General features: G+C 56.9%; 1 protein-coding gene across 1 annotated transcript in view; it reads right to left on the reverse strand.

Annotated features, from left to right (window-relative positions):
- Window positions 1-12,499, reverse strand: part of EIF3J (eukaryotic translation initiation factor 3 subunit J) — an 89,260-nt gene extending 76,761 nt beyond the window's left edge. The window contains exon 1 of the mRNA XM_030189826.1: window positions 12,395-12,499. Within this exon, the coding sequence (XP_030045686.1) occupies window positions 12,395-12,416 (22 nt within the window). The 5' untranslated portion in view covers window positions 12,417-12,499. The remainder of the gene's footprint in view (window positions 1-12,394) is intronic.
- Window positions 12,500-15,192: the final 2,693 nt, after the last annotated feature.

Consider the following 15,192-nt stretch of genomic DNA (forward strand, 5'->3'; position numbering starts at 1 on the left):
ACTTAAACCTCCATTGCCCCCGGTAAGCCGCACTGAGCCTGCCATGAGTGGGAAAGCGCAGGGTACAAATGCAACAAAAATAATTTACTATTGGAGATTCTACATGGAATGTTGCTATTCCACTAGCAACATTCCATGTAGAAGGCTGCGCGGCCACATTGGTGATCTGCAAGGGCTGACCTCTACATGGAATGTTGCTAGTGGAATAGCAACATTCCATGTAGAATCTCACATAGTAGCAACAGCGGAGGAGTGGCCTAGTGGTTAGGGTGGTGGACTTTGGTCCTGAGGAACTGAGTTCGATTCCCACTTCAGGCACAGGCAGCTCCTTGTAACTCTGGGCAAGTCACTTAGCCCTCCATTGCCCCATGTAAGCCGCATTGAGCCTGCCATGAGTGGGAAAGCGCGGGGTACAAACGTAAGAAAAGAAAAAAAAGCCCGGGGTGGAAAGACTGGAGTTGAAAGAAGTTATTGCACAGGGTGGGAGTGGGGAGACTGGAGTTGAGGAGAGGAGTCAATGCCCGGGGTGGAGAGACTGGAATTGAGGAGAGGAGTCAATGCCCGGGGTGGGGAGACTGGAGTTGAGCAGAGGAGTCAATGCCCGGGGTGGAGAGACTGGAGTTGAGCAGAGGAGTCAATGCCCGGGGTGGAGAGACTGGAGTTGAGCAGAGGAGTCAATGCCCGGGGTGGAGAGACTGGAGTTGAGCAGAGGAGTCAATGCCCGGGGTGGAGAGACTGGAGTTGAGCAGAGGAGTCATTGGCTGGGGTGGGGAGACTGGAGTTCAGCAGAGGAGTCAATGCCCGGGGTGGGGAGACTGGAGTTGAGCAGAGGAGTCAATGCCCGGGGTGGAGAGACTAGAGTTGAGCAGAGGAGTCAATGCCCGGGGTGGAGAGACTGGAGTTCAGCAGAGGAGTCAATGCCCGGGGTGGAGAGACTGGAGTTGAGATGAGGAGTCAATGCCCGGGGTGGGGAGACTGGAGTTGAGCAGAGGAGTCATTGGCTGGGGTGGGGAGACTGGAGTTGAGCAGAGGAGTCAATGCCCGGGGTGGAGAGACTGGAGTTGAGCAGAGGAGTCATTGGCTGGGGTGGAGAGACTGGAGTTGAGATGAGGAGTCAATGCCCGGGGTGGGGAGACTGGAGTTGAGCTGAGGAGTCATTGGCTGGGGTGGAGAGACTGGAGTTGAGCAGAGGAGTCATTGGCTGGGGAGGAGACACTGGAGTTGAGCAGAGGAGTCATTGGCTGGGGAGGAGAGACTGGAGTTGAGCAGAGGAGTCAATGCCCGGGGTGGAGAGACTGGAGTTGAGATGAGGAGTCAATGCCCGAGGTGGGGAGACTGGAGTTGAGCAGAGGAGTCATTGGCTGGGGTGGAGAGACTGGAGTTGAGCAGAGGAGTCATTGGCTGGGGTGGGGAGACTGGAGTTGAGCAGAGGAGTCAATGCCCGGGGTGGAGAGACTGGAGTTGAGCAGAGGAGTCATTGGCTGGGGTGGAGAGACTGGAGTTGAGCAGAGGAGTCATTGGCTGGGGTGGGGAGACTGGAGTTGAGCAGAGGAGTCATTGGCCGGGGTGGAGAGACTGGAGTTGAGCAGAGGAGTCATTGGCCGGGGTGGGGAGACTGGAGTTGAGCAGAGGAGTCATTGGCCGGGGTGGGGAGACTGGAGTTGAGCAGAGGAGTCAATGCCCGGGGTGGAGAGACTGGAGTTGCGCAGAGGAGTCAATGCCCGGGGTGGAGAGACTGGAGATGAGCAGAGGAGTCAATGCCCGGGGTGGAGAGACTGGAGTTGAGCAGAGGAGTCATTGGCTGGGGTGGAGAGACTGGAGTTGAGCAGAGGAGTCATTGGCAGGGGTGGGGAGACTGGAGTTGAGCTGAGGAGGCTGGGGTGGAGAGACTGGAGTTGAGCAGAGGAGTCATTGCTGGGGTGGGGAGACTGGAGAGCAGAGGAGTCATTGGCAGGGGTGGGGAGACTGGAGTTGAGCAGAGGAGTCATTGGCTGGGGTGGGGAGACTGGAGTTGAGCAGAGGAGTCAATGCCCGGGGTGGAGAGACTGGAGTTGAGCAGAGGAGTCATTGGCTGGGGTGGGGAGACTGGAGTTGAGCAGAGGAGTCATTGGCTGGGGTGGAGAGACTGGAGTTGAGCAGAGGAGTCATTGGCTGGGGTGGGGAGACTGGAGTTGAGCAGAGGAGTCATTGGCTGGGGTGGGGAGACTGGAGTTGAGCAGAGGAGTCATTGGCAGGGGTGGGGAGACTGGAGTTGAGCTGAGGAGGCTGGGGTGGAGAGACTGGAGTTGAGCAGAGGAGTCATTGCTGGGGTGGGGAGACTGGAGAGCAGAGGAGTCATTGGCAGGGGTGGGGAGACTGGAGTTGAGCAGAGGAGTCATTGGCTGGGGTGGGGAGACTGGAGTTGAGCAGAGGAGTCAATGCCCGGGGTGGAGAGACTGGAGTTGAGCAGAGGAGTCATTGGCTGGGGTGGGGAGACTGGAGTTGAGCAGAGGAGTCAATGCCCAGGGTGGAGAGACTGGAGTTGAGCAGAGGAGTCATTGGCTGGGGTGGGGAGACTGGAGTTGAGCAGAGGAGTCATTGGCTGGGGTGGAGAGACTGGAGTTGAGCAGAGGAGTCATTGGCTGGGGTGGAGAGACTGGAGTTGAGCAGAGGAGTCATTGGCAGGGGTGGGGAGACTGGAGTTGAGCTGAGGAGGCTGGGGTGGAGAGACTGGAGTTGAGCAGAGGAGTCATTGCTGGGGTGGGGAGACTGGAGAGCAGAGGAGTCATTGGCAGGGGTGGGGAGACTGGAGTTGAGCAGAGGAGTCATTGGCTGGGGTGGGGAGACTGGAGTTGAGCAGAGGAGTCAATGCCCGGGGTGGAGAGACTGGAGTTGAGCAGAGGAGTCATTGGCTGGGGTGGGGAGACTGGAGTTGAGCAGAGGAGTCAATGCCCGGGGTGGAGAGACTGGAGTTGAGCAGAGGAGTCATTGGCTGGGGTGGGGAGACTGGAGTTGAGCAGAGGAGTCTTTGGCAGGGGTGGGGAGACTGGAGTTGAGCAGAGGAGTCAATGCCCGGGCTGGAGAGACTGGAGTTGAGCAGAGGAGTCATTGGCTGGGGTGGAGAGACTGGAGTTGAGCAGAGGAGTCTTTGGCAGGGGTGGAGAGAGTGGAGTTGAGCAGAGGAGTCATTGGCTGGGGTGGGGAGACTGGAGTTGAGTAGAGGAGTCAATGCCCGGGGTGGAGAGACTGGAGTTGAGCAGAGGAGTCATTGGCAGGGGTGAGGAGACTGGAGTTGAGCAGAGGAGTCAATGCCCGGGGTGGAGAGACTGGAGTTGAGCAGAGGAGTCAATGCCCGGGGTGGAGAGACTGGAGTTGAGCAGAGGAGTCATTGGCTGGGGTGGGGAGACTGGAGTTGAGCAGAGGAGTCTTTGGCAGGGGTGGGGAGACTGGAGTTGAGCAGAGGAGTCAATGCCCGGGGTGGAGAGACTGGAGTTGAGCAGAGGAGTCATTGGCTGGGGTGGGGAGACTGGAGTTGAGCAGAGGAGTCAATGCCCGGGGTGGAGAGACTGGAGTTGAGCAGAGGAGTCATTGGCTGGGGTGGGGAGACTGGAGTTGAGCAGAGGAGTCAATGCCCGGGGTGGGGAGACTGGAGTTGAGCAGAGGAGTCATTGGCTGGGGTGGGGAGACTGGAGTTGAGCAGAGGAGTCATTGGCTGGGGTGGGGAGACTGGAGTTGAGCAGAGGAGTCATTGGCTGGGGTGAGGAGACTGGAGTTGAGCAGAGGAGTCAATGCCCGGGGTGGAGAGACTGGAGTTGAGCAGAGGAGTCAATGCCCGGGGTGGAGAGACTGGAGTTGAGCAGAGGAGACAATGCCCGGGGTGGAGAGACTGGAGTTGAGCAGAGGAGTCTTTGGCAGGGGTGGGGAGACTGGAGTTGAGCAGAGGTCAATGCCCGGGGTGGAGAGACTGGAGTTGAGCAGAGGAGTCATTGGCTGGGGTGGGGAGACTGGAGTTGAGCAGAGGAGTCAATGCCCGGGGTGGAGAGACTGGAGTTGAGCAGAGGAGTCATTGGCTGGGGTGGGGAGACTGGAGTTGAGCAGAGGAGTCAATGCCCGGGGTGGAGAGAGTGGAGTTGAGCAGAGGAGTCATTGGCTGGGGTGGGGAGACTGGAGTTGAGCAGAGGAGTCATTGGCTGGGGTGGAGAGACTGGAGTTGAGCAGAGGAGTCATTGGCTGGGGTGGGGAGACTGGAGTTGAGCAGAGGAGTCAATGCCCGGGGTGGAGAGACTGGAGTTGAGCAGAGGAGTCATTGGCTGGGGTGGGGAGACTGGAGTTGAGCAGAGGAGTCTTTGGAAGGGGTGGGGAGACTGGAGTTGAGCAGGAGTCATTGGCTGGGGTGGGGAGACTGGAGTTGAGCAGAGGAGTCAATGCCCGGGGTGGAGAGACTGGAGTTGAGCAGAGGAGTCTTTGGCAGGGGTGGGGAGACTGGAGTTGAGCAGAGGAGTCAATGCCCGGGGTGGGGAGACTGGAGTTGAGCAGAGGAGTCAATGCCCGGGGTGGAGAGACTGGAGTTGAGCAGAGGAGTCTTTGGCAGGGGTGGGGAGACTGGAGTTGAGCAGAGGAGTCATTGGCTGGGGTGGGGAGACTGGAGTTGAGCAGAGGAGTCAATGCCCGGGGTGGAGAGACTGGAGTTGAGCAGAGGAGTCATTGGCTGGGGTGGGGAGACTGGAGTTGAGCAGAGGAGTCAATGCCCGGGGTGTAGAGACTGGAGTTGAGCAGAGGAGTCTTTGGCAGGGGTGGGGAGACTGGAGTTGAGCAGAGGAGTCATTGGCTGGGGTGGGGAGACTGGAGTTGAGCAGAGGAGTCAATGCCCGGGGTGGGGAGACTGGAGTTGCAGAGGAGTCAATGCCCGGGGTGGAGAGACTGGAGTTGAGCAGAGGAGTCAATGCCCGGGGTGGAGAGACTGGAGTTGAGCAGAGGAGTCATTGGCTGGGGTGGGGAGACTGGAGTTGAGCAGAGGAGTCAATGCCCGAGCTGGAGAGACTGGAGTTGAGCAGAGGAGTCATTGGCTGGGGTGGAGAGACTGGAGTTGAGCAGAGGAGTCTTTGGCAGGGGTGGAGAGAGTGGAGTTGAGCAGAGGAGTCATTGGCTGGGGTGGGGAGACTGGAGTTGAGCAGAGGAGTCAATGCCCGGGGTGGAGAGACTGGAGTTGAGCAGAGGAGTCATTGGCTGGGGTGAGGAGACTGGAGTTGAGCAGAGGAGTCAATGCCCGGGGTGGAGAGACTGGAGTTGAGCAGAGGAGTCAATGCCCGGGGTGGAGAGACTGGAGTTGAGCAGAGGAGTCATTGGCTGGGGTGGGGAGACTGGAGTTGAGCAGAGGAGTCTTTGGCAGGGGTGGGGAGACTGGAGTTGAGCAGAGGAGTCAATGCCCGGGGTGGAGAGACTGGAGTTGAGCAGAGGAGTCATTGGCTGGGGTGGGGAGACTGGAGTTGAGCAGAGGAGTCAATGCCCGGGGTGGAGAGACTGGAGTTGAGCAGAGGAGTCATTGGCTGGGGTGGGGAGACTGGAGTTGAGCAGAGGAGTCAATGCCCGGGGTGGAGAGACTGGAGTTGAGCAGAGGAGTCATTGGCTGGGGTGGGGAGACTGGAGTTGAGCAGAGGAGTCAATGCCCGGGGTGGAGAGACTGGAGTTGAGCAGAGGAGTCATTGGCTGGGGTGAGGAGACTGGAGTTGAGCAGAGGAGTCAATGCCCGGGGTGGAGAGACTGGAGTTGAGCAGAGGAGTCAATGCCCGGGGTGGAGAGACTGGAGTTGAGCAGAGGAGTCTTTGGCAGGGGTGGGGAGACTGGAGTTGAGCAGAGGTCAATGCCCGGGGTGGAGAGACTGGAGTTGAGCAGAGGAGTCATTGGCTGGGGTGGGGAGACTGGAGTTGAGCAGAGGAGTCAATGCCCGGGGTGGAGAGACTGGAGCAGAGGAGTCATTGGCTGGGGTGGGGAGACTGGAGTTGAGCAGAGGAGTCAATGCCCGGGGTGGGGAGACTGGAGTTGAGCAGAGGAGTCTTTGGCCGGGGTGGGGAGACTGGAGTTGAGCAGAGGAGTCAATGCCCGGGGTGGAGAGAGTGGAGTTGAGCAGAGGAGTCTTTGGCCGGGGTGGGGAGACTGGAGTTGAGCAGAGGAGTCAATGCCCGGGGTGGAGAGACTGGAGTTGAGCAGAGGAGTCATTGGCTGGGGTGGGGAGACTGGAGTTGAGCAGAGGAGTCATTGGCTGGGGTGGGGAGACTGGAGTTGAGCAGAGGAGTCATTGGCTGGGGTGGGGAGACTGGAGTTGAGCAGAGGAGTCATTGGCTGGGGTGGAGAGACTGGAGTTGAGCAGAGGAGACAATGCCCGGGGTGGAGAGACTGGAGTTGAGCAGAGGAGTCAATGCCCGGGGTGGGGAGACTGGAGTTGAGCAGAGGAGTCAATGCCCGGGGTGGAGAGACTGGAGTTGAGCAGAGGAGTCATTGGCTGGGGTGGGGAGACTGGAGTTGAGCAGAGGAGTCTTTGGCAGGGGTGGGGAGACTGGAGTTGAGCAGAGGAGTCTTTGGCAGGGGTGGAGAGACTGGAGTTGAGCAGAGGAGTCAATGCCCGGGGTGGGGAGATTGGAGTTGAGCAGAGGAGTCATTGGCTGGGGTGGGGAGACTGGAGTTGAACAGAGGAGTCAATGCCCGGGGTGGAGAGACTGGAGTTGAGCAGAGGAGTCTTTGGCAGGGGTGGGGAGACTGGAGTTGAGCAGAGGAGTCATTGGCCGGGGTGGAGAGACTGGAGTTGAGCAGAGGAGTCAATGCCCGGGGTGGAGAGACTGGAGTTGAGCAGAGGAGTCATTGGCTGGGGTGGAGACTGGAGTTGAGCAGAGGAGTCATTGGCCAGGGTGGAGAGACTGGAGTTGAGCAGAGGAGTCATTGGCCGGGGTGGGGAGACTGGAGTTGAGCAGAGGAGTCATTGGCCGGGGTGGAGAGACTGGAGTTGAGCAGAGGAGTCAATGCCCGGGGTGGAGAGACTGGAGTTGAGTAGAGGAGTCATTGGCTGGGGTGGAGACTGGAGTTGAGCAGAGGAGTCATTGGCCGGGGTGGGGAGACTGGAGTTGAGCAGAGGAGTCATTGGCCGGGGTGGAGAGACTGGAGTTGAGCAGAGGAGTCATTGGCTGGGGTGGGGAGACTGGAGTTGAGCAGAGGAGTCAATGCCCGGGGTGGAGAGAGTGGAGTTGAGCAGAGGAGTCATTGGCCGGGGTGGAGAGACTGGAGTTGAGTAGAGGAGTCAATGCCCGGGGTGGAGAGACTGGAGTTGAGTAGAGGAGTCATTGGCCGGGGTGGGGAGACTGGAGTTGAGCAGAGGAGTCTTTGGCAGGGGTGGGGAGACTGGAGTTGAGCAGAGGAGTCAATGCCCGGGGTGGGGAGACTGGAGTTGAGCAGAGGAGTCAATGCCCGGGGTGGAGAGACTGGAGTTGAGCAGAGGAGTCTTTGGCAGGGGTGGAGAGACTGGAGTTGAGCAGAGGAGTCATTGGCTGGGGTGGGGAGACTGGAGTTGAGCAGAGGAGTCAATGCCCGGGGTGGAGAGACTGGAGTTGAGCAGAGGAGTCTTTGGCAGGGGTGGGGAGACTGGAGTTGAGCAGAGGAGTCATTGGCCGGGGTGGAGAGACTGGAGTTGAGCAGAGGAGTCATTGGCTGGGGTGGAGACTGGAGTTGAGCAGAGGAGTCATTGGCCAGGGTGGAGAGACTGGAGTTGAGCAGAGGAGTCATTGGCCGGGGTGGGGAGACTGGAGTTGAGCAGAGGAGTCATTGGCTGGGGTGGGGAGACTGGAGTTGAGCAGAGGAGTCATTGGCCGGGGTGGAGAGACTGGAGTTGAGCAGAGGAGTCATTGGCCGGGGTGGAGAGACTGGAGTTGAGCAGAGGAGTCAATGCCCGGGGTGGAGAGACTGGAGTTGAGTAGAGGAGTCATTGGCTGGGGTGGAGACTGGAGTTGAGCAGAGGAGTCATTGGCTGGGGTGGAGACTGGAGTTGAGCAGAGGAGTCATTGGCTGGGGAGACTGGAGTTGAGCAGAGGAGTCAATGCCCGGGGTGGAGAGACTGGAGTTGAGCAGAGGAGTCATTGGCCGGGGTGGAGAGACTGGAGTTGAGCAGAGGAGTCATTGGCTGGGGTGGAGACTGGAGTTGAGCAGAGGAGTCATTGGCCGGGGTGGGGAGACTGGAGTTGAGCAGAGGAGTCATTGGCTGGGGTGGGGAGACTGGAGTTGAGCAGAGGAGTCATTGGCCGGGGTGGAGAGACTGGAGTTGAGCAGAGGAGTCAATGCCCGGGGTGGAGAGACTGGAGTTGAGTAGAGGAGTCATTGGCTGGGGTGGAGACTGGAGTTGAGCAGAGGAGTCATTGGCTGGGGAGACTGGAGTTGAGCAGAGGAGTCATTGGCCGGGGTGGAGAGACTGGAGTTGAGCAGAGGAGTCAATGCCCGGGGTGGAGAGACTGGAGTTGAGCAGAGGAGTCATTGGCTGGGGTGGAGACTGGAGTTGAGCAGAGGAGTCATTGGCTGGGGTGGGGAGACTGGAGTTGAGCAGAGGAGTCAATGCCCGGGGTGGAGAGACTGGAGTTGAGCAGAGGAGTCATTGGCTGGGGTGGAGACTGGAGTTGAGCAGAGGAGTCATTGGCCAGGGTGGAGAGACTGGAGTTGAGCAGAGGAGTCATTGGCCGGGGTGGGGAGACTGGAGTTGAGCAGAGGAGTCATTGGCTGGGGTGGGGAGACTGGAGTTGAGCAGAGGAGTCAATGCCCGGGGTGGAGAGACTGGAGTTGAGTAGAGGAGTCATTGGCTGGGGTGGAGATTGGAGTTGAGCAGAGGAGTCATTGGCCGGGGTGGGGAGACTGGAGTTGAGCAGAGGAGTCAATGCCCGGGTGGAGAGAGTGGAGTTGAGCAGAGGAGTCATTGGCCGGGGTGGAGAGACTGGAGTTGAGTAGAGGAGTCAATGCCCGGGGTGGAGAGACTGGAGTTGAGTAGAGGAGTCATTGGCCGGGGTGGGGAGACTGGAGTTGAGCAGAGGAGTCTTTGGCAGGGGTGGGGAGACTGGAGTTGAGCAGAGGAGTCATTGGCTGGGGTGGGGAGACTGGAGTTGAGCAGAGGAGTCATTGGCTGGGGTGGGGAGACTGGAGTTGAGCAGAGGAGTCAATGCCCGGGGTGGGAGACTGGAGTTGAGCAGAGGAGTCATTGGCTGGGGTGGGGAGACTGGAGTTGAGCAGAGGAGTCAATGCCCGGGGTGGAGAGACTGGAGTTGAGCAGAGGAGTCATTGGCCGGGGTGGAGAGACTGGAGTTGAGCAGAGGAGTCAATGCCCGGGTGGAGAGACTGGAGTTGAGCAGAGGAGTCATTGGCCGGGGTGGAGAGACTGGAGTTGAGCAGAGGAGTCATTGGCCGGGGTGGGGAGACTGGAGTTGAGCAGAGGAGTCATTGGCTGGGGTGGGGAGACTGGAGTTGAGCAGAGGAGTCATTGGCCGGGGTGGAGAGACTGGAGTTGAGCAGAGGAGTCAATGCCCGGGGTGGAGAGACTGGAGTTGAGTAGAGGAGTCATTGGCTGGGGTGGAGACTGGAGTTGAGCAGAGGAGTCATTGGCTGGGGAGACTGGAGTTGAGCAGAGGAGTCAATGCCCGGGGTGGGGAGACTGGAGTTGAGCAGAGGAGTCAATGCCCGGGGTGGGGAGACTGGAGTTGAGCAGAGGAGTCATTGGCCGGGGTGGAGAGACTGGAGTTGAGTAGAGGAGTCATTGCCCGGGGTGGAGAGACTGGAGTTGAGCAGAGGAGTCAATGCCCGGGGTGGAGAGACTGGAGTTGAGTAGAGGAGTCATTGGCTGGGGTGGAGACTGGAGTTGAGCAGAGGAGTCATTGGCCGGGGTGGAGAGACTGGAGTTGAGCAGAGGAGTCAATGCCCGGGGTGGGGAGACTGGAGTTGAGCAGAGGAGTCATTGGCTGGGGTGGAGAGACTGGAGTTGAGCAGAGGAGTCATTGCCCGGGGTGGGGAGACTGGAGTTGAGCAGAGGAGTCATTGGCCGGGGTGGAGAGACTGGAGTTGAGCAGAGGAGTCAATGCCCGGGGTGGAGAGACTGGAGTTGAGTAGAGGAGTCATTGGCTGGGGTGGAGACTGGAGTTGAGCAGAGGAGTCATTGGCCGGGGTGGAGAGACTGGAGTTGAGCAGAGGAGTCAATGCCCGGGGTGGGGAGACTGGAGTTGAGCAGAGGAGTCAATGCCCGGGGTGGGGAGACTGGAGTTGAGCAGAGGAGTCATTGGCTGGGGTGGAGAGACTGGAGTTGAGCAGAGGAGTCATTGCCCGGGGTGGGGAGACTGGAGTTGAGCAGAGGAGTCATTGGCCGGGGTGGAGAGACTGGAGTTGAGCAGAGGAGTCAATGCCCGGGGTGGAGAGACTGGAGTTGAGTAGAGGAGTCATTGGCTGGGGTGGAGACTGGAGTTGAGCAGAGGAGTCAATGCCCGGGGTGGAGAGACTGGAGTTGAGCAGAGGAGTCAATGCCCGGGGTGGGGAGACTGGAGTTGAGCAGAGGAGTCATTGGCTGGGGAGGAGACACTGGAGTTGAGCAGAGGAGTCATTGGCTGGGGAGGAGAGACTGGAGTTGAGCAGAGGAGTCATTGGCCGGGGTGGAGAGACTGGAGTTGAGCAGAGGAGTCATTGGCTGGGGTGGAGACTGGAGTTGAGCAGAGGAGTCATTGGCCAGGGTGGAGAGACTGGAGTTGAGCAGAGGAGTCATTGGCCGGGGTGGAGAGACTGGAGTTGAGTAGAGGAGTCATTGCCCGGGGTGGAGAGACTGGAGTTGAGCAGAGGAGTCAATGCCCGGGGTGGAGAGACTGGAGTTGAGTAGAGGAGTCATTGGCTGGGGTGGAGACTGGAGTTGAGCAGAGGAGTCAATGCCCGGGGTGGGGAGACTGGAGTTGAGCAGAGGAGTCAATGCCCGGGGTGGGGAGACTGGAGTTGAGCAGAGGAGTCATTGGCCGGGGTGGAGAGACTGGAGTTGAGCAGAGGAGTCATTGCCCGGGGTGGGGAGACTGGAGTTGAGCAGAGGAGTCATTGGCCGGGGTGGAGAGACTGGAGTTGAGCAGAGGAGTCAATGCCCGGGGTGGAGAGACTGGAGTTGAGTAGAGGAGTCATTGGCTGGGGTGGAGACTGGAGTTGAGCAGAGGAGTCATTGGCCGGGGTGGAGAGACTGGAGTTGAGCAGAGGAGTCAATGCCCGGGGTGGGGAGACTGGAGTTGAGCAGAGGAGTCAATGCCCGGGGTGGGGAGACTGGAGTTGAGCAGAGGAGTCATTGGCCGGGGTGGAGAGACTGGAGTTGAGCAGAGGAGTCAATGCCCGGGGTGGAGAGACTGGAGTTGAGCAGAGGAGTCAATGCCCGGGGTGGGGAGACTGGAGTTGAGCAGAGGAGTCATTGGCTGGGGAGGAGACACTGGAGTTGAGCAGAGGAGTCATTGGCTGGGGAGGAGAGACTGGAGTTGAGCAGAGGAGTCATTGGCCGGGGTGGAGAGACTGGAGTTGAGCAGAGGAGTCATTGGCTGGGGTGGAGACTGGAGTTGAGCAGAGGAGTTAATGCCCGGGGTGGAGAGACTGGAGTTGAGCAGAGGAGTTAATGCCCGGGGTGGAGAGACTGGAGTTGAGCAGAGGAGTTAATGCCCGGGGTGGGGAGACTGGAGTTGAGCAGAGGAGTTAATGCCCGGGGTGGAGAGACTGGAGTTGAGCAGAGGAGTTAATGCCCGGGGTGGAGAGACTGGAGTTGAGCAGAGGAGTTAATGCCCGGGGTGGGGAGACTGGAGTTGAGCAGAGGAGTTAATGCCCGGGGTGGGGAGACTGGAGTTGAGCAGAGGAGTCATTGCCCGGGGTGGGGAGACTGGAGTTGAGCAGAGGAGTCATTGGCCGGGGTGGGGAGACTGGAGTTGAGCAGAGGAGTTAATGCCTGGGGAGGAGAGACTGGAGTTGAGCAGAGGAGTCATTGGCTGGGGTGGAGAGACTGGAGTTGAGCAGAGGAGTTAATGCCCGGGGTGGAGAGACTGGAGTTGAGCAGAGGAGTTAATGCCTGGGGAGGAGAGACTGGCGTTGAGCAGAGGAGTCATTGGCTGGGGTGGAGAGACTGGAGTTGAGCAGAGGAGTCATTGGCCGGGGTGGAGAGACTGGAGTTGAGCAGAGGAGTCAATGCCCGGGGTGGGGAGACTGGAGTTGAGCAGAGGAGTTAATGCCCGGGGTGGAGAGACTGGAGTTGGAAGAAGTTATTGCCCGGGGTGGGGTGAGACTGGTGATGAGGCGAAAACTGATTGCGCGGGGTCAGGAACTACGGCCCTACATCCGTGGACAGAGGGGAGAAGCCGCTGCTCCGGCTCAGGGCCCAGGGGCCGCATCTGAAACTTACCCCACGAATCGTCCTCCGCCATCTTGGCTGAGCGCACCGCCCGTACTCTGACTCAGACAGAGAGCTACGCATGCGCACAGGGCAACTCCGGCAGGCGGAATGCCGGGACATTGGAGGGCTGCCGCAGCCACGTGACGCTGAGCCTGCGCCCAACGAGCGCCCTCCCCACCGCCCACGTGACACGCATTCCGCTTCAACAAACTTTATGGCTACTTTACGTGCGTCAACATGAAAAAGAGCAGGAAGTGAGTGATAAGTAAGGTAGGTAGATGCTGGCAGAGCGCATTGCCTGCCGGGAGCTCAGCCTTGGACCATTAAATGTGCCAAATTAACACTAGAAGGAATACTCCAAAATTAAATGAGTCTCCCACTAACTGGTCCAAACCTCAGCGGAGAATCACCAAAGGCAATCATTAATAGCAACTCTTTTTATATCAATCAAAAACATTAAAACTACTATAAGCACACATAAGTACATAAGTACATAAGTAGTGCCATACTGGGAAAGACCAAAGGTCCATCTAGCCCAGCATCCTGTCACCGACAGTGGCCAATCCAGGTCAAGGGCACCTGGCACGCTCCCCAAACGTAAAAACATTCCAGACAAGTTATACCTAAAAATGCGGAATTTTTCCAAGTCCATTTAATAGCGGTCTATGGACTTGTCCTTTAGGAATCTATCTAACCCCTTTTTAAACTCCGTCAAGCTAACCGCCCGTACCACGTTCTCCGGCAACGAATTCCAGAGTCTAATTACACGTTGGGTGAAGAAACATTTTCTCCGATTCGTTTTAAATTTACCACACTGTAGCTTCAACTCATGCCCTCTAGTCCTAGTATTTTTGGATAGCGTGAACAGTCGCTTCACATCCACCCGATCCATTCCACTCATTATTTTATACACTTCTATCATATCTCCCCTCAGCCGTCTCTTCTCCAAGCTGAAAAGCCCTAGCTTCTCAGCCTCTCTTCATAGGAAAGTCGTCCCATCCCCACTATCATTTTCGTCGCCCTTCGCTGTACCTTTTCATAAGTACATAAGTACATAAGTACATAAGTACATAAGTAGTGCCATACTGGGAAAGACCAAAGGTCCATCTAGCCCAGCATCCTGTCACCGACAGTGGCCAATCCAGGTCAAGGGCACCTGGCACGCTCCCCAAACGTAAAAACATTCCAGACAAGTTATACCTAAAAATGCGGAATTTTTCCAAGTCCATTTAATAGCGGTCTATGGACTTGTCCTTTAGGAATCTATCTAACCCCTTTTTAAACTCCGTCAAGCTAACCGCCCGTACCACGTTCTCCGGCAACGAATTCCAGAGTCTAATTACACGTTGGGTGAAGAAACATTTTCTCCGATTCGTTTTAAATTTACCACACTGTAGCTTCAACTCATGCCCTCTAGTCCTAGTATTTTTGGATAGCGTGAACAGTCGCTTCACATCCACCCGATCCATTCCACTCATTATTTTATACACTTCTATCATATCTCCCCTCAGCCGTCTCTTCTCCAAGCTGAAAAGCCCTAGCCTTCTCAGCCTCTCTTCATAGGAAAGTCGTCCCATCCCCACTATCATTTTCGTCGCCCTTCGCTGTACCTTTTCCAATTCTACTATATCTTTTTTGAGATACGGAGACCAGTACTGAACACAATACTCCAGGTGCGGTCGCACCATGGAGCGATACAACGGCATTATAACATCCGCACACCTGGACTCCATACCCTTCTTAATAACACCCAACATTCTATTCGCTTTCCTAGCTGCAGCAGCACACTGAGCAGAAGGTTTCAGCGTATCATCGACGACGACACCCAGATCCCTTTCTTGATCCGTAACTCCTAACGCGGAACCTTGCAAGACGTAGCTATAATTCGGGTTCCTCTTACCCACATGCATCACTTTGCACTTGTCAACATTGAACTTCATCTGCCACTTGCACGCCCATTCTCCCAGTCTCGCAAGGTCCTCCTGTAATCGTTCACATTCCTCCTGCGACTTGACGACCCTGAATAATTTTGTGTCATCGGCGAATTTAATTACCTCACTAGTTATTCCCATCTCTAGGTCATTTATAAATACATTAAAAAGCAACGGACCCAGCACAGACCCCTGCGGGACCCCACTAACTACCCTCCTCCACTGAGAATACTGGCCACGCAATCCTACTCTCTGCTTCCTATCTTTCAACCAGTTCTTAATCCATAATAATACCCTACCTCCGATTCCATGACTCTGCAATTTCTTCAGGAGTCTTTCGTGCGGCACTTTGTCAAACGCCTTCTGAAAATCCAGATATACAATATCAACCGGCTCCCCATTGTCCACATGTTTGCTTACCCCCTCAAAAAAATGCATTAGATTGGTGAGGCAAGACTTCCCTTCACTAAATCCGTGCTGACTTTGTCTCATCAGTCCATGTTTTTGTATATGCTCTGCAATTTTATTCTTAATAATAGCCTCCACCATCTTGCCCGGCACCGACGTCAGACTCACCGGTCTATAATTTCCCGGATCTCCTCTGGAACCCTTCTTAAAAATCGGAGTAACATTGGCTACCCTCCAGTCTTCCGGTACTACACTCGATTTTAGGGACAGATTGCATATTTCTAACAGTAGCTCCGCAAGTTCATTTTTTAGTTCTATTAATACTCTGGGATGAATACCATCAGGTCCCGGTGATTTACTACTCTTCAGCTTGCTGAACTGACCCATTACATCCTCCAAGGTTACAGAGAATTTGTTTAGTTTCTCCGACTCCCCCGCTTCAAATATTCTTTCCGGCACCGGTGTCCC

Source organism: Microcaecilia unicolor, chromosome 1, assembly GCF_901765095.1.
Source record: "Microcaecilia unicolor chromosome 1, aMicUni1.1, whole genome shotgun sequence".
Lineage (NCBI taxonomy): Eukaryota > Metazoa > Chordata > Amphibia > Gymnophiona > Siphonopidae > Microcaecilia > Microcaecilia unicolor.